The sequence below is a fragment of the Eubalaena glacialis genome, chromosome 9 (genome assembly GCF_028564815.1).
Source record: "Eubalaena glacialis isolate mEubGla1 chromosome 9, mEubGla1.1.hap2.+ XY, whole genome shotgun sequence".
Classification (NCBI taxonomy): Eukaryota; Metazoa; Chordata; class Mammalia; order Artiodactyla; family Balaenidae; genus Eubalaena; species Eubalaena glacialis.
In genome coordinates, this window is record NC_083724.1 from 21336157 (window position 1) to 21356746 (window position 20590).

The 20590-nt window shown below is 54.3% G+C and overlaps 1 protein-coding gene across 9 annotated transcripts in view; it reads right to left on the bottom strand.

The window, feature by feature from the left end:
• Positions 1-20590, bottom strand: part of RGS3 (regulator of G protein signaling 3) — a 128195-nt gene that overhangs the window by 55960 nt on the left and 51645 nt on the right. For 7 of the 9 annotated variants that reach the window (XM_061200062.1, XM_061200064.1, XM_061200061.1 and 4 more), the window contains 3 exons: positions 19640-19751; positions 13404-13447; positions 7741-7863 (listed from right to left, as the gene is read on the bottom strand). In XM_061200062.1, the coding sequence (XP_061056045.1) occupies positions 7741-7863; positions 13404-13447; positions 19640-19751 (279 nt within the window). Of the gene's footprint in view, positions 1-320; positions 3467-7740; positions 7864-13403; positions 13448-19639; positions 19752-20590 lie in introns of those variants that run through there. The other 2 variants (XM_061200067.1, XM_061200069.1) reach the window with 2 other exon arrangements.

Genomic DNA, 20590 nt, shown 5'->3' on the forward strand with positions numbered 1-20590 from the left:
CCTAAAAGGCAAACCTTTCATTTAGAAAGAGCAATGGATTAGGTTGCAAGGCCTTGGCTTGAGGACTAGCTCGGCCTCTTACCAGTTATGTGACCTTGGATAAATCACTTAACTTCTCTGAGTCTTAGTCCCTTCCATCCATAAAACAAGGCTGCTGGGAGGTCTAAGGGAGATAATGCCTGGGGATCCCAGTTGCCATCTCTGAAGCCATGCTCTCGCTGTGGGGAGCCCTCCCACATTGTGAAATTGCCTGCTCCTTCAATCTGCAGAATGCTCTTGGTGCCGTGTATGAGAAATTCAGGCTTGGGTGGCAGAATTTATGAAAAAAGAATTTAAACTAAAGAATAAAAAAAAACAAGGCATACATAAATAAATGTCATCATTATTTCCAACAGGTTCCAACTCCCAAAGGGCCAAAGGACCCAGGCAGCAGAGACCAGAACATGACTGCTTCCAGGAGAGACTGGGAGTTTCAACAGACCCAGAGCCTGAGACAATAAGAAAACAAAAAAATGGGATCAAAGGATGTGTGGGGAACTTAAAGAATCACTTTGTATTCAAATCACACAGATGGCCTTTTCAACAATAAATGGTTGTGCTCCTGTGCTCCCAGCTCGCCCCGAGACACACACCAAGACAATTGGCCCATCAGGAAAGAGACCATTGTGTGAGCTTCTTAGCATGATTTATGTGGAGGGAGGGGCTCGGCCATGTTTCCCGTGATTATGACTCTCAAATGCGATCTCGATGCGTTCATCATCCTGGACGTCTGGGATGGACAGGGCCTCTGAGGAGCAGTGGCCACCCGGTCATATTTCATCTTCTCGAGCCCGTGGAGCCAAATTAATTGTCTCATCGATTTGAGAGGCAGAGCAGCGATGGCGCTGTGGCTCACGACAGTCACTGGGAAGATGGGTCCAGGGCCCTCCAGGAGCTGATGTCTGCTTTCCCAGCAGCCAGCCAGGTCTAGGACCCTGACGGGAGCTTCCGCTCCATTCAGCAGCTTGTTGGGACAAGCCAGAGGAAAGTGCTGTCCCCAGCGCTAAGTGCCGCATTCCGAGTCTCCAGTTTCCCTGCTGCCAGAGCTCCCCCGTCCTCTGCACCTGTCTGGTGGACAGAGGTAGGTCCCCAGGTCCGCGAGAGAAAAGCTCGCTGTCTTCCCAGACGGGCAATTCTCCTGTGCCTCCCACTCCCCTTAATGTCATTTTGTAAGGGAATCAAATGAAATCATGGTGCAGCTTGCTGTCTGTGCAGACTCAGCTGCTCAGTCTCTCAGAATTAACCCTGCAGGCGGAGTCTCGGCTGACAGACACTGCGGATCACTTGTCCCACTTCAGGCCCAGGCTATTCCCCTGCTGGGCAGGGCATTGGGCTGATCCCCTGTTAGATTACTGATGCGACGCGTCTGATCTTTCCTAGGCTGGGAGGAGGGGTGATCTGTGGGAGGTAAGGGGCAAATTCTCTTCTGGGCCACCCTTCTTAGGGGTCAAGTAGCCAAAGCAGCTGAGCAAACCAGGGCACAAGACCCCTCTCTAAAGACACGGAGAAGCTCTTACAAGACACAGCACAGAGTGTCCAAGCTCCAAGGGAACTTCTCTAAACTGAAGTCCAGCCTCTCTGACCCCCTTTCTATGCAAATGACCCTGATCCTACACATACCCTTTGTGTGTGAGCTATGTCTGCACAGTTAGAGAAGGGTGTGAAAGCTGCCCAACGCTGGGCTGCACCACAAAGTGCAGCAGGCAGTGAGCAGGCTGAGCTCTAATCGCTGTCCCCTGATAGGCCTTTCGTCAGCCTCATGGCAGGACGGCCTCCTCTAAGTGTGCTGGGCCACACTTAGCCCCAGTCCCTGACCCTCAGGAGCTCTGCAGAAAGCAAACCCAGTCAGTTTCCAGAGGGCTGTGTTCACAGGATGGAGGGACAGCATAGGCCAACCTTGCTGAGGCTGGGGGGCTGTGAACTTGACCACCTTGGCCAGCTGAAGCACCCATATCTCCCAACTCCCAGGGACATTCTCGGAACTCAGCACTGGTCCCTACCCAGGCCTCACCAGGAGGGGGCTCCGTGAGGAAGGCCCCATCCTTACTTGCATCAACTGAAAGAGTGAGACACAGTGGAGGATGAGGGTGAGAGTGGTGGAGGGGCAGGAAAGTCTCTCTTCTCATCGCAGAGCCTCCCCTACCCGAGGGTCTGGGCATTCACATACCCGCCTCCCCAGGCATCATCCAGGATGGGCCACCATCACCCATCACCTGGAGGACTGAAGGGACCCCCCGCCCCAAACAACTGATCTCCTCACACCCACTTGGGCCCCTCCTTGGGTTCTCTCATCGTCTAGAAATGTCCCTGAGATTCTGTGACTCCCTTTCTCAAAAGCCTTCAGTGGCTTCCCACCGTGTCTCAAATGCAATCCATACAACATTAACCACCAAAGCCCTGTACGATCTGGCCCCCACCCACTTGGTCTTCCCCCTCACTAAGCTCCAGCTCCAACGGCCTGGCCTCCATTCCTCCAGCACGCCATGCTCCTTGCTATCTCAGGTACTCTTCGCAGGCTGTTCCATCTGTCTGGAAAATTCTTTCCAAAGTCCTTGACTGGCTAACTCCTTTCTTGGCTTAAAAGTTATGCTCTTCCCCTCCCCCACCACACACCCACACACCCACACACAGCAATCTCTAATAATATTCTCTCTTAAAGGAATCCTTTCTTTTCCTTCATTGATGATCACAGTGTGTAATCCCGTGTGTGTGTGTGTGTGTGTGTGTGTATGTGTGTGTTGGTGTTTACGTAATGCTCTCTCCCCTACTAAGACTGAAATCTTGATAAGAGCAGAGACCACGTCCCTCTCATTCTCCATGGTATCTCCAGCTCCTAGCCCAGAGCCTGGCACAAAGTAGACGCCCTAAAAATATATGATGAATGAAGGAATGAATGCATGAGTTCAGATGAAAACTGAGCGAATGGGTGGAGATATCTTCTGGCAGCAGCGGATCTTGGCATTGTTCTCTGTCAGGGCTGACCTCTCCCAACTTCTCCTGCTGCCCCTGAGGCAGGCGCTGGAACCACGGGTAGCCCAGATGCTATTTCACCTCCTTCTTCCTTGTCGGGAATAAGCTTCTGGGTCTTCTGCATCTGGGGCTTTCTGATCCAGTCTGCATCTGCCCACAGGGCCTCTCACACCACTGTGGCCCTTCTGACGCCAGTCCACACACCCGTGGCGCCACGTCCTTCAGATGACCCTAGGCCCACCATCTTGGTCCTCCGTTTTGGGTCCAGTTGAGGTGAGGTTACTGTGTGGTAGGGGATGCCCAAGAAAGGGTTAAGTTGCCAGAAGCAGAGTCCTGCCCTTGGGTTTGCTCAGCCAATCAGAGTCTGTCCTGATGAGGTAAAGCTTCTATCCTGGGTAGCATTGGTTGAGTTGGCCGGCCCCATCTCCTGCTGGAGAGAGCCATAAGGGTGCAGTTTCTGTGGAACCAGACAGAACTGGAATTAGCTCGCTGTCGACTCGGGCCAGGGCTGCCTGACTCCAGGACCTGCCCCTGCTGCTTTCTAAGGTGCTCAGATAGACCCTGGCATCTCCAGGGCCCCATCTCTAGCCGCCCTGGTGGAGATGACGAGGTGGCACGCACCTTGGTGTCACACCTGGGAGAAGTCTTACAGCCAGAGCACACCCAGGAGGCCTCAGTTTCCCTGCCTGGTCTCAGGAATACAGCAGGTGGCTACCAGGAAGTGACATGGAACAGTCGTTACATGTGCTCAAAGCGGCAGCATTCAGCTTCAATAAGCAAGGTCACTAGATGAATCTTCCTATATAGACATAACTTTAATAATAATAATAATTCACAGAGTTCTTCTTGTGTGCCACTTTGCTAAGCACATTACATGAGTTTAAGCCTCACGAGAACCCTGTTCATCCATCTACTTTACTAATGAAAATCTTGAGTCTCAGAGAGCCTCGGTGCCTCGCCTGAGGTCACAGAGCGGTAAGAGTTCACGCCTCCCGTATCACTCGCTATGTTATTTTTGAACTGTCTGTTGGCATATCGGTCTCCACCGCTGGACCGCAATTTCCCAAGGAAAGAATATGACAGATTCACCCGTGCATTCCCAGCACTGAGCTCAGGGTGTACCCCGAGAAAGGTCCATTGCCCAGGCCAGCGGTGTGCATGTGGTGGGAGCTCGTGGAGGTTCACTGACAATGAATGTACAGCCAAGAGCCCTCCGCCCACCGCCATAAAGGACCTAAACTAGGGTCCGGCCCCGAGCAGGCATTTATTTCTATATTTGATTGAATAACCAGCACAATATGCATTTGTCTCTCCCTATTAGCTTAGCCTTAACAGCCACAGATAAGACCACCTGTGAGTTATTCTAGATTAGCAGCATGGCAGTGTTCCCCATGGCAGGGAGTTTAGTAGAAGTTGTCCCAGGTGAAAGAAGACAGGTAGTTTCCCTCCAGGGATAGACGATGAAGCAAGAAAGGGGGCAGAATGCTGATGAGGAAGAACGGGGTGGTGAGAAAAAGGAAACTGGGAGAGGAGAGGAAGCCGGCCACTTATTTCTACAGAAAGAGGGAGCACGCAGGCCCACCTGGAGCAGCCTTCCACCTGCCGCGGTCAGCCAGGAGTGAGCCGGAGAAAGGCAGTGGAGCCCCAGAGAAGGGATGCAGTCGGCTGCTGCCTGCCTCGTTGTGTCCTTGCCCCAGCCGGGACCCCAACACTGCAACCCAAGGTCACAGGCACCTCAGACACAGCACAGAAAGTCTATGTCTGCCCCTCCCCCCCACCAGGAGGGGAGTAGACCTGGCCCCTAAGGGCAGCGCACTCCACAGGCAATCAAGTTATACAGAAATCTTGGAGAACTGGACGACTCCAGGTCCTCAACTTTCATGAGAATCACAAAGCTTGAAGAGCTGGGAAGAGCCACCTGACCAATGCATAGATGGGACCGCCATGGCAGGAAGCGGTTGCCAAAGGTCACACAGCAGGGGGTGGCACACCTGCCTCTCTACTGTCCTTTGAATCCATCTTCCTCCAATTCCCTCTGTCTTTCCCCAGAAGCATTTCATGTTCAGGGCATATCACATTTATCATGTTTTGCAAATTGGGGAAGAACTTTTGCATTTTTTGAGATGTTTGAAGAATCCCACATTCCAAGTGTCACTGCTGAAAGGAACAGGGTTGAGAAGTGGCAGCACAGGAGTTTGGGGAGCTGCCTTGCAAAGCCCTCTTCCCCCAGAGAGGCACTGGAGTTGGGCAGACAAGCAGTGGCTTAGGCATCAGTTTCCATTCTGCAGCAGAAGGCGGAACAGTCTCAGAACAAAGAAAAGGCGTTTAAAAAAAAAAAAAAAAAAAAAAAAAGGCGTGCTCCTCAGTGAGGGCTCCAAACAGATTTCAGGCAGAAGTGTTCTGCTTGACCAAAGCAAGAAGCCAGTGTCCAAGCTCTGCTTGGCCTTCCCTCTTCTCTCTCCCCTGGAGGACAGCAAGCCTAGTAAAAGGGCTGTGGCCCAGCCCTTGGCAAGGAGGTTCACGGTCACCTCAGAGGCAGCTAGGACCTGACGGAGCTGAGCGCAGGTGGATGGCCTGTGCCGGTTGGACAGCCACCTGGGCCCGGTGGTTAAGGTTTTTTTTTTGCTGAAGCACTCCTGGAACCATACGGGGCTGGAGAAAATCCTATATACGGGAACTTCTCTCAGGAAGCATTCTGCAAGCGACTAGAAGGAATGAGCTGCTATGACACTTCCAGTGGGTGTGATGGGGGTAGGGAAGGTTGGGCAGCGAGATCCCCAAGGGGCCTGCCTAACAAAAAGTGGTTACTAACTGCCTTTCAAGGAGGGTGAGCCAAGTGGGGTGTGCCAGCTGGGCAGGGCCCGTTCCCAGGTGAGGGGGCAATCCGGAGGCCGCCCCAGCGGTCGGGCCCTCCGTCTTTTCCCTCCTCCCGCCCAACACAGAGCTTCTCCATTAAGCACACGTTTAAAGAGTTCTGATTTGAAGACGCGTCCAGCTGTTGCCTGCCCAGGCTGCCCATATATTTTGGCGTGGCCCGGAAGCCAGGCCCCAAACCGTCGGGCCCTTCCAGGGTCAGTCAGCCAAGCCCGCAGCCCTGCGGCGACCAGCGCCTGTCTCAGAAACCCAGCCTACCTTCAGTCACTCAAACTGTCCCCCTCACCCCCCAACCGAAGATGGAGAGACTCCCCAGGGCATTGAGAAGGCTGTTGCCAACACTCTCCAGAGCCGGCAAACTCTGAAGTTGAGGCAGAAAGAACTTTGTCCCCAGATCAGGAGGAGCTAAGCCTAAAACACAAGAAAACCAAGGAACACAAGTGCAAGCATGCCACATCCCAGCGGCCACCCCAGTGAGGAGGAAGTGGCCTGGTCTCTGATTGTGACCAACCCAGGATCAAGGGGGCCAGGCAGCCTACAGCCTTGGCAAGTCTCTGTTGAGGAGTAGAAGCTGAGACTGGGAACCAGCCAGCGTAGCAAGAGCACCTACTGAATACCAGGCACTGTGCTATGAACTGTGTATGCACTGTCTCATTTAATTTGCACAACAACCCTTTGGAGGAGAAACTACTGTCCCCAGATGGGGACACCCAGGCACAGAGTAGTACAGTGACTTGCCCAAGGTCACCCGCCAGCCAGCAGCGGAATGTGACTTGGAAGTCCATGCTGTGCCCGCTGTCCTCCCTCATCACAGTTATTCTTGCCCCTGGCAAGTGTAAAACAAGGTAACTGTCGGGTCTGAGATCACGTAATTCTCAGACACGCACTATTTGAGGAGCTGCCGTCCGCCACCACCAGCAGGGGCTGCGCAGCCGCCTCTTCCCCACCTCCCGTCCTCAGCAGCCTGCCCAGCTGCCCCATTGGGCTACGTATGCATGGCACGCAGGGCGGCCCTCAACGCAGCAGGAAGAAGCACGAGGCCTGCGAGTTGACCACCTGGCGCTCGCTTTCCTTTACCCTCTTCTCCCTGGTTCCGGCCGACCAACCACCACGGCTCCCTTTGCAGCAAATCAGACAAAATCCCAACACAGCCAACACGTTCAGCAAGAGAAGGGAGCTGAGTGACTCACAAATGGGGGAATACAACTGTGCCTTGGGCTGGCATCTGGGGGACCAAGGGGAAGGCTGTAGTCCAGCTCCGATCCCAACGCCCTCCACAGGCACAGGACCAGCCGAGGGGGGTGCCTGCCCCAGATCAGCTTCAGCTGGGAGTCTCTAATCTTCCCTGATGCTCCAGCTGGCCGGGTCCCACTCCCCAGAAAACTCCACTTGGCTCCACCTGGCCGTGGCCTGCATCGAACCAGCACGGCTTCTGCCACAAACGTCCCCTCCCAACTCTGTCTGCTTCGGGCCAGTGTTAAACACCCGTGTGCTCGCTGTCCCTGGGCACGACCTACACCCAGTAGCAGAGGGGGACCGCATGCCAGGCAGCAGCCGGGAGGCCGGCCCGAACTAGACCTTGCCGTCGGCAAACTAGAGAACAGAACCGAGAATTGACGGGTCGTGCTCGATTTGGCTCTGTCGCTCTACCTGAGCACCGTCAAACTCGCTCAGTAGATCCAGTGACACGCCAAGGGGGAGAGTCGTTCGAGCACAGGCCTCCTTGCCAAGAGCTTGCTGCCCAGATCCAAGTCCTAAGCCAGGGCTGGTCCCAAGCTCAATTCGGAGGCTCAAGGGTGCAGGCTGGCTGAGGGGGAGCCAGGCAGCCAGGGCTGTGGCCACCAGCGAGGCCCTTACCTTGCTCTCAGGGGACGGAGCCGCCAGCTGTTGCTGCTTCGCAATGTTCTCCGACAGGCACCAGCACACTCTCTTCTTCTGCTCCTGCGAGTGTGCTTCCAGAGTGAATAAGCACTCTGCCTTCTGATGTCAGGGCAAACAGAGAAAGGGGCAGTCAGCGCTGCTCCCGGGTTCAGGGGGCTCCCAGGACCAAGCCCAAGCCCATCCCTGGGCTCCAGAGGGTGAGGCTGCAGCAGGGAGGGGAGTGACCGCTAAAAGCCACAAATGCACACTAATCCCCGGTGACATCGAGGCAGCCAGACCAGCAGGGAAGCTGGCTCGGGGGCCAGCTGGCGAGCCGTGTGCCCTCGGGTTGGGGGAAGGGAGGGAGGCAGCGGTTCCCAACACAGTGGAGTTCTGTGGAGAGCCACCGACTGCGATGGTGAGGTCACCCCCGGGGACAGGCAGCACAAGGCAGCAGCTGGGGGAGCACGTGGGGGACCCAGAGGGCCAAGGTCTCCGCCCCTCTGATGCTCTACGGACCCCTCTCTGGGCTCACGGAACCCCTCTCCCCCACCTCAGCACACTCATCTGATCACAAGGCCAAGGTTAGATGGGTGCCCAAACAGCGACTCGGTCCCTTCGGAAAGTCCTTGGAGAGCAGTTGTGCGGCCTTGTACAGCCACACTACTGCCTGACACGTGAGCTGGGTCTGATCAGTGACCGTTCTGCTCAACTGAGTGCAAGTCTCTGCTACTGCTGTCATTTAAATCTCACTTTGCTATTTAACCTTGTTAAATGCTGCAGTCTGGTCTCCCCAACTAGACTAGAATCTCCCTCTAGGAAGGCCTTTTTCAGCCGGGCCTAGCGCAGTGCTTGGCAAGTGAAGGCCTCAGTAAGCTCTGGCTCCCTGGAGGGACTTCCGGGATGAGGTCAAATCCAGGCCAGCTTACAGGCACCAGGGAGCGGCTGGGACCCAGGGAGTCGGCCCCGCCCCGAAGGAGTCAGAACGTGCTGGGGGCGGGGAGGGGCGGGAGAGCACGCCCAGTGTTATCATCCTCTCCAGGAAGCTCTGAGCAGGGGATGGTTAGCTTTTTCTGTCTCCACTGGAATTTGATTATAACCCCACAGGGCTGCGATTAGATGAACTCATCCAGGGAGCTAAGAGCGTGAGCCGGATGGATTGGAACAGAGAAAAAGACAGTGTTTCTACGCAGTCCTTCCTTGTTTTGCAGTTGCACAGGCCTGGTTTGAATCCCAGCTTTGCCACTTCCTAGCTGTCACCTCAGGAAAGTCTGTAAAACTGGAATGACAGTGATATCACCTACCTCTCAGAGCTATTGGGAGGGCAAGCAATAACCCAGGCCTCAATAAACAGCAGCTATTGTTGTTACTAGTACTTCATTTGTTTAAGAAATATTTATTGAGCACCTATTTTGTGTCAGGGACTGTAGTAGGCCCTGGGGGTGAAGAGGGAGATAAGAGAGACTGAGTTCTTGCCCTCAGGATGGGGGCAGAGACAATAAACCAATGAACAATTAAACAATGTAATCACAAATTGTGGAAAGGCCAAAAGGGAGAGGTCCTATCGGAGCCTGACAGACATGGAGAAGGCCTTTCTGAAGGGGCAGCACTCCAGCAAAGGCTGAACAAGAAAGAGCCAGCCAGGAAAGTGCTAGGGAGAAACTGTTCCAGGCAGAAGGAACAGCAAATGCAAAGGCTCTGAGCTGGGGTGGTTATCAGCATCATCTAACAGCATTTGGGGACACAGTCTACCCTGCCATCAAACCCAACCCTCAGGGATGCTCCCCTTCAGGGAAGGGCCACCTCCCATGCTAAGTGTTCCCAGGGTGCCAGCCATTCCTCTCCGGCCCCAAAGTGCTCAGAAGCTGTTCTTCCTAAAAGCATCAGAGGAGAGAGGGAAGAAAGCCCCACCTCTTGGTTTCAGGGAACTGAGTGGATGTGGTGAGGCAATCGTCCCACTTAATAACCGATTCCCCCCACTTCCCAGAACCCCCAGCCCACTGCAGGGGAAGGACACACCCAGCAAAGACCCCAAGATGCTCCAGGGAGAAGCCAGGTGGGGCAGGAGCTGACTAGAGGGCCCTCTGCTCCCTGTCTCACTGTGTTCCCCCTGCGAGGGGAGAGTTGGGGCAGGGACTGTGGTCCCTTCCCACTTGGAAAGGCCATCACTCCACAAATCTGGTCCTGGCCCAAGCCTCCCAGGCCTGCCTCTACCTTTATCTCCCTGAGCCCCAACTTCCTCCTCTCTTTCTGTTCTGAAGCAGGATTCTGCCTTAATAATAATTCCCTTGATCTAAGTATCAATTTTAAAAAGCACCTTCCCATCCATGATCTCAAGAAGGCGTCTAAGGCACCAAGGACCTAACCCTAGGCCTGGCTGGGGGGTGGGGCTGGCTGTTTTAGACGGGCACACATTTTGGGGAGGGCCTTGCTCTCAAGGCTCCTCTCTAAGTGTTGCCTGGAGTTTCGGAGGCTGGCCTGGCCAAGAGAGGGAGCATGGAGACAGCTCCCTCCAGGGAGGCTGAAGTCCCATCTGCCTAAATCTGTCTAAATCAGGGGCCCCCACTGTCTGCCTGGCTGTCCCTGCATGTGAACCGTCTCTCTTGGTCCACTCTGTGATCCGACTCATCAGTTTCAACACTGATATACACTGTGCCCTCAAATATCAGGCTCCGAGGTCAAGGTTGTAAGCTGCCCTGAAAGCATCCTCACGAAACTCACTCAGAGGCAGGGCTTCCTTGACTGCAGGGTGGTTAGCTAAGCACAGAGCCCGCCAGATGCGACAGCACTGGGCCCAGACCTCTGCATTCAAACGTGAGCATCCCCAAATCCAACTAGAAACATGGCTCCCCTTGCCTTCTTTAAATCTCCTTGTTCCTGAACTAATATTATCCTTGTAAAAACTAAAACCTCTTCTACTACAATTTACATTTGCTCACTTGCTGTGACAAATGTTCTCTCATTTTATTCAATTCTCCCAATGACCCAGTGACATAGGGAGGAAGGAAAAACACAGCTGTTACCGTTTTTCAGATGAGAAAACTAAGGCTCAGAGAGGTGAAGTCAGCAGCCCCAGGAGGTCTCAGGAGAGGAGGGATTCAAAGTCTGTCTTCCGCCTCCTCCAGAGCCTTTGATCTTGCCTCATTTGTTTAACAGTATATGTACATTACAAAGAATGTGAGATATTCCTCTTAGCTTTTATTTTAAAGGATCAATAAATCATTGGTGATGTCTCTAATGGAGAGTAAATGAATATGAAAAGCTCTCCCCCTGTTAGGAAGCTGACAGAAATAATAGCTACCATTTATTGAGCACTCACCGTGTGGCAGGTTCTGTGCTAAGTGCCTTGGACACAGTATCTTACTGAATCTCATTTAATCATTACAACAACCTTACAAGGTAGGGCTCATCAGCCTTGGTTCAGAGATGAGTATGTGACTTGCTCAAGATCACTCAGTTAGGAAACGGCGGGGCCAAGATTCCAATCTAGGTCTTCCTAACCCCAAAGAGCAGACTCTTAAATTAATGGAGCCAGGATCAAATTCCAAGTTAGCGGATGGTCCCAGACCCATGTGGCCTTTGACCCGATGCCCCTGGTACAGCCAGTCGTGGGCTGCATCTGTCCCATGGATTTGTAAGGGCTGAGGGACACCTGTCCAGGGAAATAGAGGCCCCAGGGCCAAGGACTGCTCAGAACAATCCCACCCACTTGATAACTAACCAGGACCTACTGCTGGGGGAACAATCAGAGCTGCTGCCCCCCAGGCAGTTGGGGCTTTCTCAATGCAGAGTGGAAAACTCTCCCCAGATCCTGACTCTCTTGCCCTGCCCTGGTTTTTCTCTGGACACTACCTGCCTGTTAGGCAATGAAGAGAAACCACTTGCTGGGAGTTCCAACTAAGACGTGAGTCTGGGGTTCCCCATGGGTTCCAAAACCACTGTTGTCAAGCCTATTCCAGGCCACAGGGCAAGCAGGGATCTTGCCTTCCCTGTGATACAGACAAGCCTCTCGTAAAGAGCAGCCCATTAAGAGAACAGAGAGGCTTCCAGCTGCCTGTGAGCTTCAAACACCCAGGCCCTTGGGGCCAGATCACCTGACACTTTACTGAAATAAAAGGCCCCAGATCAATATTCCTTCATCAACCTTTGGAGGGGTAGGAGGTCACAGCTCCCTGGAAACCAAGGAGCAGAAGTGCTTTTCTCTGGGAAAAATAACCCCAGCCTGGCAGGAAGCTGTCTTGCATTAAAGAACCTGGAGCCTCATTTCAGGCCCCGCTGGAGAGAACTGGAATCCAGATGGGTGAGGCTGGGGAGGCAAATGCTCTGACTCTTCCCAGCCTGCCTCACAGCTTCTCCTAAGCTGCTCGCTCGGCTCCAGGGAAATGAACTCACGCCGGCCCTGAAGGGTCTCCACCAGCTACTTCCTGCTCCCCGTGGGGATATGCTGACACAGGGTAGGACATCAATGCCTTCTTGGACTTCGAGTGGCCATTCTAGGCTGCCAGGGGTCCCCGGCTCAGCTCCGACAAGGTCTACTGTCCTTTGGACTCCCTGCTGTCCGCTGAAGCTAACTTCTCATCAACTGTCTTGTCCTCAGGGGTCTGTGTTCACCCAAGGGACTCGCCTGAAGCCCTGCACCTCCTATCCTAGCCAGGAACTGAAGGAATGATTTTCCAATCACAAACAACATGTAAATTCCTTCTCAAAATGGTGTACTCCTCTTGGCCAGCCAGTGTAGACCAGCCCTCACCCATAACGTGCGGCCAGTGTGGATTCTCCCACAGAATAGGCTGTTTCCCAGGACTGTCACTGGGTAAAGGAATGGGTCTAATAAATCCCTGCTTGGAACTGGTAGCAGACTCATATGAGCAGAGGTACAAGGCTGGGATTAGAAAATTTGCTGAAAATTGAAAAAATTTGTATGGCTCAGTGGCTCTCAACTTTTTCATCACCAAGGCCCTCTTTGATTAAACCCCTGGTAATGATATTTTATCTCCCAAACCACATCAAGCAATAAGCTGTTTGCCCCCATTTTGCTCAGCAAAGGCACACCGTCTAGCTGAGCTTCTGATCAGACTGAGATAACCAGTCTGCGGAACTGAGGAACACCAATCACACTGAGTGGGTATCAATCCAACCCAAAACACAGACGCCAGATGGCTTCTTTCACCTGGATTATCTGACCCAGGTAAAGGTACAGTTACCTTCAGGCCTTTTGAAACATTGACAAGACCCTGCAGGAGGGGACATAGGTGGTACCTTCTAGAAAGAGAGGAGGAAAGAGGTGGGCACAAGAATCAGGGCACTCTCTAGAGGAAGGACTACCAAATGAATAGGGTGATGCCTGGCTCTCAGGCCACACCCTCACGTGGCCCCTGCAGGGGGACCAGGAAGTCCTAAGCAGGAGACCACAGTGTCCTTCTGTCCCCTCTAAGCACTTTCATGTCCACTGCTCTTCTACACAGAGGTGAGAGACACAGGGGCAGGGGTTGCTGCTCCCATTCCACAGAGCAGGACACTGCCACTCTGGACCTGCCCGGAGCCACGGCAGGAGTTGGTGTGGAGACAGCATCAGAACCTGCACTAGAACCCGGCCCAACGTCTTCCTTCAAGCACCAGGACACAGACCTCTCTCCTCAGATTCAGGGGGAAGGACTCACCTCTGCTAGATACAGCACACAGAACTTCAGGTCTTCTGAAGAACCTTTGCGGGAACAAAAAGTAAGACTTGCTTTAGAATTGGTTACAGAGTCTCAACTGTTTGCTTAAGCACAGCCAGCTGTCTCACCCAGAGGGCTGTGTGTGGTACTTCCTGTAAAAAGAGGAAGAGAGGGGCAGGGAAATCTCTGGAGGAAAGCCCACTTAATATCTAATTAGGTTGAGATACAGCTGTAAGGCCTTTGCCTGCAGGTCAGCCTGACCCAAGGAATACTGAGCTCTCACCCCATGAGAGGTAGCCAGGAGCACCCTCTGGGCATCAAGCAGTGGGGTACAGGGAGCTGTCATCCATCCCAGGAGGCCTCTTCCTCTCCATGCCCCCTGCGATGAGGGACACGAGGCAGCACACACTTGGGTTTTCTTTTAAACACTCCAACTGCCTTTGCCATTTTGAAATTCAACAAGGAGCCACCAAGGAATGCATGGGCTATGCAGGGGGATCCCCAATCACGGGCTGGGTGGAGCCCAGAGATGGCTTCCCAGCCCAGGCCCAACCCCTCAGTGTGTTTTCCTAGAGCCTTCTCACCCCTGGTCTAGAATCCCAAACTCAACCACTCACCAAAACCTCTCCACCTGGGAGGCAGCTGGGAGGGCCTATCGGCCACTCCCCGCTCCTCCAGCAGAGAAGCTGAGGCGGGATACCTACCCTAAGGCGGAAGATGATTTGGTCAGCCTGCTTCAGAAACACAAGAGCCAAGAGATGACCCACAGCTGTCAGGGAAGGCTTCCTGACAAAAGGGGGACCCTTTTGAGCTTGAACTCAAGATGGGAAGAGAGGGCACTCCGGGAGGTGGGAACAGCATGGGCAAAGGCATGGAGATGGAGAAGCACAAGTTGTGCTCAAGGGATGGCAACTGTGAGGAAGCCCCGCCTCCTCCTCCAGGTGGCCTTCCCTGACCGCTGCAGGCTGCTCCTCGGAACCTGGCAGCACTCCCCGTGGGCCACTCATCTGAGCACAGGCCAGGGTTGGTTAGGAACTTCCTGTATTTCAAGCACTCGACCTCACCAGGCAGGTCATCCTTTTTGAGGGAAGCAATCATACAGCACATATAACAGCAAATGCTTAAACTGCCATAGAGCTTTAGAGTACACAGTGCTGTGTGCCAACCACAGCGCCAAATGTTTCATGTGCATAAACTCGACACTCACAACAACCCCTATGAGGCAGGGGTCATTATCATCCATGATTCATGTGAGAAAACTGAGGCACAGGGGGTGAGTAACATGCCTCAGGTAGAAGGGGGAAGAACCCAGATTTACACCCGGGAAGCCTGGTCCCAGAGCTCACGCTCCGAACCACTACACACCTGCCTCTCAAAAGCCCACCACGTAGGCCCTACCCAGCCCCCTGTCCCCTCAAGGAAACAGGACTAGTGCTGGGCTCAACGCAGAACCCTCAACATATACTTGAATCAAAGAAACTGTCAAAAAAAACCAAAATGCGTTGCAAAGTAAAGGTGGCAAGGGAAAAACAGAGACGGTGGGTCAAGCCTATTCCTGAGAAAAGTAGTAAGTGAGGTCCTCATGTGGGTGGAGGCCAGGCCCCCTTGGAGCAAGCATATGGGCAGTTTCCTGGGCAAATCTATCCCTAAGGCCAGGGATGCCAGCCAGAGCCAGATAAAAATAGCTCATAAGTAAATGGGGGTTTGTTTTGGAATTAGAATAAATCCTTCTGCTTCTCCCCACCTAGAGATGGGTTGGAGGGCAGGGGGCAGCCCTGCCTAAGAAGTCCATCGTGTTTAAGAAACCTCTTATTTCAAAGCTTCTGCCAGTTCCTTGCATTGCTGAGGGTGGAGACAAGGGGAGGTGGTTTCTTTTGTTTAAGAAAACACACTGGGACGTTTCCTTGACTTTCCAGAAGCAGACTTTAGTGCCAAGGGAGAAACAAAAAGATCTGTGTAAGAAAATAACAGAATTTTGGGTTTTAGAAGCTGGCAGTGAGAGAAGAGCAGGTTCTAGAAGGGAGAGGAAAGCCAGGTAGATGGGAGCCTCAGGGAGACAGGAGGCCAAGGTTGGGGGATGCAGTCTAGGACATATTTCCAGTGGCGAGGGATCGCTGACGGATCGCCTTGAAACTTTTCTGTGCCGTGACACCCCACCACCGCACCCCTGCGTTACTGCACACCTTCACTGAAATCTGCTCCACGTCATGGCCTTGTGCTGGCAGCACTTTGGGAGAAGGACAGAACGGGGACAGCGCTCAGCATGGCTCAGAGCCTCATAAAAGGACAGCAAGGCTCAGGAGCCAAGGGTGCCTGTAAGGAGCTGCAGCTGCAGAAAAGGAGGCTGCAGCGTGGCTGACCCAGGAGAGAAACCTCAGTTCTACCAGAAACCCTTCCAAAACACTGGACTGGGCTCTGGACTTCCCAGAGTGTGGAAATGGGGGCGGGTGTAAAGGAAAAGGGACAGTGAGGCAGCACACATTCGGGCTTTCCATCCAACACTCCAACCACTTTCACCATTTTGAAATTTAACGAGGAGCCATTTGGTTCCTGGGTGAACCCTCTTTCCCATCAAGGAATGTGGGCCATGGACCATGGGCTATGCAAGGGTGATCCCCAGTCATGGGCTGGGGGGAGCCCAGAGATGGCTTCCTGGCCCAGGTCTGACCCCTCTGTCATTTTCCCAGAGCTCTGTCAAGCCTGGTCTGAGATCCCCAAATCAACCAGTTACCAAGTCCTCTCCACCTGTGAGACAGGCCAGGAGGGCTGTTGTCTCCATTTTCCAGATGCAGAAACTGAGGCCCAGGGAAGGAAAACAACTTGCAGAAGGCATGCAGTGGGCAAGTGACAGAGCTGAGACTTGAACCCAGGACCACCTGCCTCCAAAGCCTGTGTTCTGACCACTATGTCACACTTCTGTCCCTCTCCCGGTTTACTCATCTGTCATTTCACCTGGCCATGCGCTCCGGAGGTGGGAATGTATGTGTCTCGTCCTCTGCTCTCACCCTGGCGGCCAGCACTGAGGTGGGCTCTGACGAGGTGCTCAGAAAATGTCAACCGACTAAATTTAACTCCAAGTGTTCCAGCAGCCGGGACCTAAGCAGCTGAGTTTCCAAGATGGGGCGCCTGGGCTCCTCAGGGTGGATGGTGAACCCAAGAATCAGCTGGACATTTCCAGGCCATCCTGAGAGACCACAGCAGGTCAGGAAGACACACTGTGGGTGGGATACTGGCCACCCGGGAGGCAGAAACACAAAGAACAGCAAAGCCAGTGGGCGGCAGAGGCAGGAAGAGACCACAATGGGCCCCGGCTGACCGGAGATGTCCCAGTTGTTAGTGCCAGCTCTCCGCCTGTTCCCATTACACTGCCATTCAGCCCTGCTGAAGCTCGGGGGAAGCTGGGCAGGAGGAGGGCGGGCAAGGTTTAAGTGGCCACCAGCCGGGAGCCCTGAGGGAGGAGTGCACCCCAGCCCCCAAGCTGAGGCCACGCTTCCCATCTCCCTTGGGTCCTACACTCATTCACCCAACAAACAGTCATTGGGCACCCACGATGTTCTGTGCCCGTGCCCAGCCCTGGGAGTAGGCTTGGCCAGCAGAGCCAAGCACGCATCAGGCATGTCACACAAGGGAGTCCTTGGTCCCTGGGTGGGGCAGATCCTCCTCGGCCAGGGAACAGCCCTCGCCAGCCCCAGCCTGCAGGAAAGGCTGGGCGTGCTCCTTGTTCACCATCTTCTCCGCCCCAAACTGAACTTTCCACACATGTTGATTTGAAAGAGACAAGAAACCTTAGGAGTCATGAGCAATGTTAATCAGAGACCATCCTGCCAAGAGAAGCTCCAGCTGAGGCCCCAAATGCATCTCTTAAAAGCCTCGCTCAGGTCCTTGCTGCTGCAGCGAGTCTCTGGGGGTGCGGGGAGGCGGGCAGGAGTGCGGGCACCAGGACTCAGGACACCAGGTCCTGCGGCTCCAACTCCGACAGCTGGAGAGGTGGTCACCGGACTTCTGCAAACCCCGGGACCCCTAAGGCTGTCTCAGGGAGCGGGGGCAGGGGAGGAGGCAAGGGCTCCCCACAAGTGCCTGAAAAGACATCTAAGCATTGGAACGTGCACCTTGAGTGCTCAGTGTCTCTGAGCCATTTCCTTCGCTCCCAGCAGCTCCCTGGCTCCATGGAAAGCCACACTCGCTGTGTTTGCTGACTGACACTGCTGGAGAAAGGCAAGACAGTTCGCACCAGAACAACTGCCCGGCCAGCCAGGACAGGCGCGTGCATGCACACACACACACACACACACACACACACACACACACACACACACACACAGACCCCCTCACGTGCCAACCCAATAGGCTCCAATGGCTGTGTCATCTCTCCTGAGCAGGGCTGGTCTCGGCCACCCACAGTCTCTGGCCCCAGGAGGCCATGCCCGCACAGGCTGGTGCTCACATGCGACCCGGCAGGCGGGAGGTTTCTCTGCCACCCCCCAAGGCCTCACGCCACCCACCCTGACCAGCCGCCGCCCAGTGGAGGATGGTGCTTACCCTGCCTCTCGCTTCAAGCCTTAGGTTGGGGCCTCCAGGAAGGGAAGATCCAACCAATTCCCAGCGGACTCCCCCCACCCGGCCTAGGGGTGGGGACCAGACAAATGAGCACTGTCCAGCCTCTCAGAGCAACCTCGGGGTCCATGTGGGCACGTCAGGTCTGGGAGGGAACACAACGGACTGCCCAAGCCTGCTTTCACAGTCAGAAAAACCGCAGCCCAGAAAAGGGAGAAAGGAGCAGCTGAAGCCACACCACACGTCAGCAGCAAAGCCCGCCCAGGCCCTCACGCCCCCAGCTGCTGCCCTCAGCTCTTCCTCTGCCCTGTCGCTCCCAACCCGCACCCAATGCTCAGCCAGTTTGAAAGCCTTCTTCCCCCTCCTTCCTTTCAGCAGGAGGCTGAGCAGCCCAGGGTCCTGGGCTTGCAGGCCCCAGACTTGTGTGATGAGCCCGACTTGTGTGATGGTTCTTATAATCAATCAGCGTGGATTACCGAGCACAGCCCCCCACCAGCACCCCTCAAATCTGACTGGGTCCTAGATAGTGGGAGCTGGTGGTGGGCTGTGCATGTGTGTGCAGAGGGGTGGGAGGGACAGGAGAATGGGTGCGTAGGGGAAGCTGGGCGTGAGGGACAGAGGGAGGAGCAGGGCAGCGGGGAAGCCATGGGCAGAGTCACTGCAGCTCTCGCCCACCCCGCTCCCGCGGGTACTGGGGGGCTCCTTGGAATGCCAGGATCTCAGCTGAACTTGCTCAGAGGGCTGCTCCTCCCCATGACCTTGGTCAGGCCCAGCCCACCCTGCAGGAGAGGCTGGCCCCAAGCAAGGTGACTTGCTTTTTCCCCTCAGTGGCCGCCGTGGTCAGTGGGCAGGAGAAAGCCAGAGGCAGAGAAGGAGAAGTTGTAAGCGACTTCCTGTGGGGCTGCGAGAATGGAGGTTCTCACACGGCCTGGGTTTCTAAGGAGGAAGAACAGCGGGGGCACCGAGCATGCAGGCCGGGTTTGCAAACAGGCAGGAAGTTTTCCTGGAGCAAAACCCGTCAAAACAGAATTCTTTCACTGGGTAATATTTTCCTCCCTGCCCCTGTCACCCATGCTCAAACAGGTCTGGTGTTGTTTTCATAATCTGGGAGAGGAAATTGAGCCCCTTTCAGCAGAGACCTCAGGCGCCAAACCAAACCGCTCGACAGATACTCCCGCTGGTTTCCCATTCCCGAGTGGAGGGGAGGGCACCGTGGCAAGTGTGGGGTAGAGACTCGCTTCACCCTCCCATGTGCTCCTGTCCCGGATGTGTTGCCTGGGCACACAGTGTGGGCCAGCCATTTTGCATAAACGACCTAATTTAATCTTCACAAAAACCTTCTGAGATACTATTGGTGTCCTCACTTACACATGAGGAAACAGGCTCAGAGAGGTTGAGGAACTTGCCTGAGTCACACAGGTAGTGAGGGGCGGAGCCAAGATTTGAACACAGGTCTGTCTGAACCCAACGCTCTTCCCACTCCACTCCCAAGCCTCCCTGAAACCTCACTGGAGCAGAAGCCTCCCGGCAAAGCTCAGGGTGTACGGGGGCCTGCCAGCCTAGACTGGAACGCCAGTGTCTGCGAACCAGACCTAGGGGCACACATCCCATCCATGCTGCCCAGAGCAGGAGGACTCAGGGAGAGTGCAGAGGAGTCCAGGGCATCTCGGGCATGCACTCACCTTCCTGCAGCTTCACGCTCTGGAGGTAGAGGGGGTTCCTCAGGACATTGCAGCGGCCTGGCTCATCCTCCTTGGTGAAGAGCAGCAGGTCAGAGTAGGCAAACAGCGTCACCTGCACAGGGAGAGAGCAAACAGAGCTCGCTGTTCTGCTGTCCCAGAGGCCAGAAGCCACAGCCTCCCCTGGGAGTCCAGGTAACAAGTCTCCATCATCTCGGGCATAACCAGGAGCAGATGCTCAGCGTGGCCTAAGCCAAGGGCAGAGACCTGACCTGCAGTCAAGACTGCCCCTTTGCCTACTCCTCACAGGAGGAAAAAATAACAGAACAAAAATCAGCCCTCATCCTCATCCTCCATGCCAGACGGCCTCTGCCAGCCTCTCAACAGCCCGACACCCCACAGGCCCACCTCTCTGACCAAACGCCTCTGGAATCTCCAGCCCAGTGCCCTTGGCTTGGAGCCACCCTTGAGCTGCAGGATGTGCCACATTTGCTTGCATTCTCCTCTAAATGTCTGGCTGAAAGAGCACTGGACTTGGAGTCAGAAGTCGAGGCACCCGCCCCACTAAGCAGCCGTGAAAACTTGGTTAAGTCTGCTGAATCCTTTCTGCCTCAGTTTTTTTCATCTGTGCAAACAGGGGGGAACGTCCCTGCCCAGCTCCCTACAGGCTTCTTTCACAAGGTCTGTGTAGACAGTGAATTTGAAGCATCATGCAATGTGAGTATTCTTACCAAATTCCTTGCAGATAATTTTAACTGTGTTCATGCACAATCAGTTCAAGAAAAAGCCAGTTACTTATGCTCCAACACAGACATGCACAGAACTTTAATCTCTTTTATGCACTAGCTGCTCCAAAAATAAAGGAGAAAGATATTTTTAGACATTATAGGTAAACCATCAGGCATGCTCAGCATATTTTCATGCTAAAAAAAAACCCACTTGATCCTCTAATGC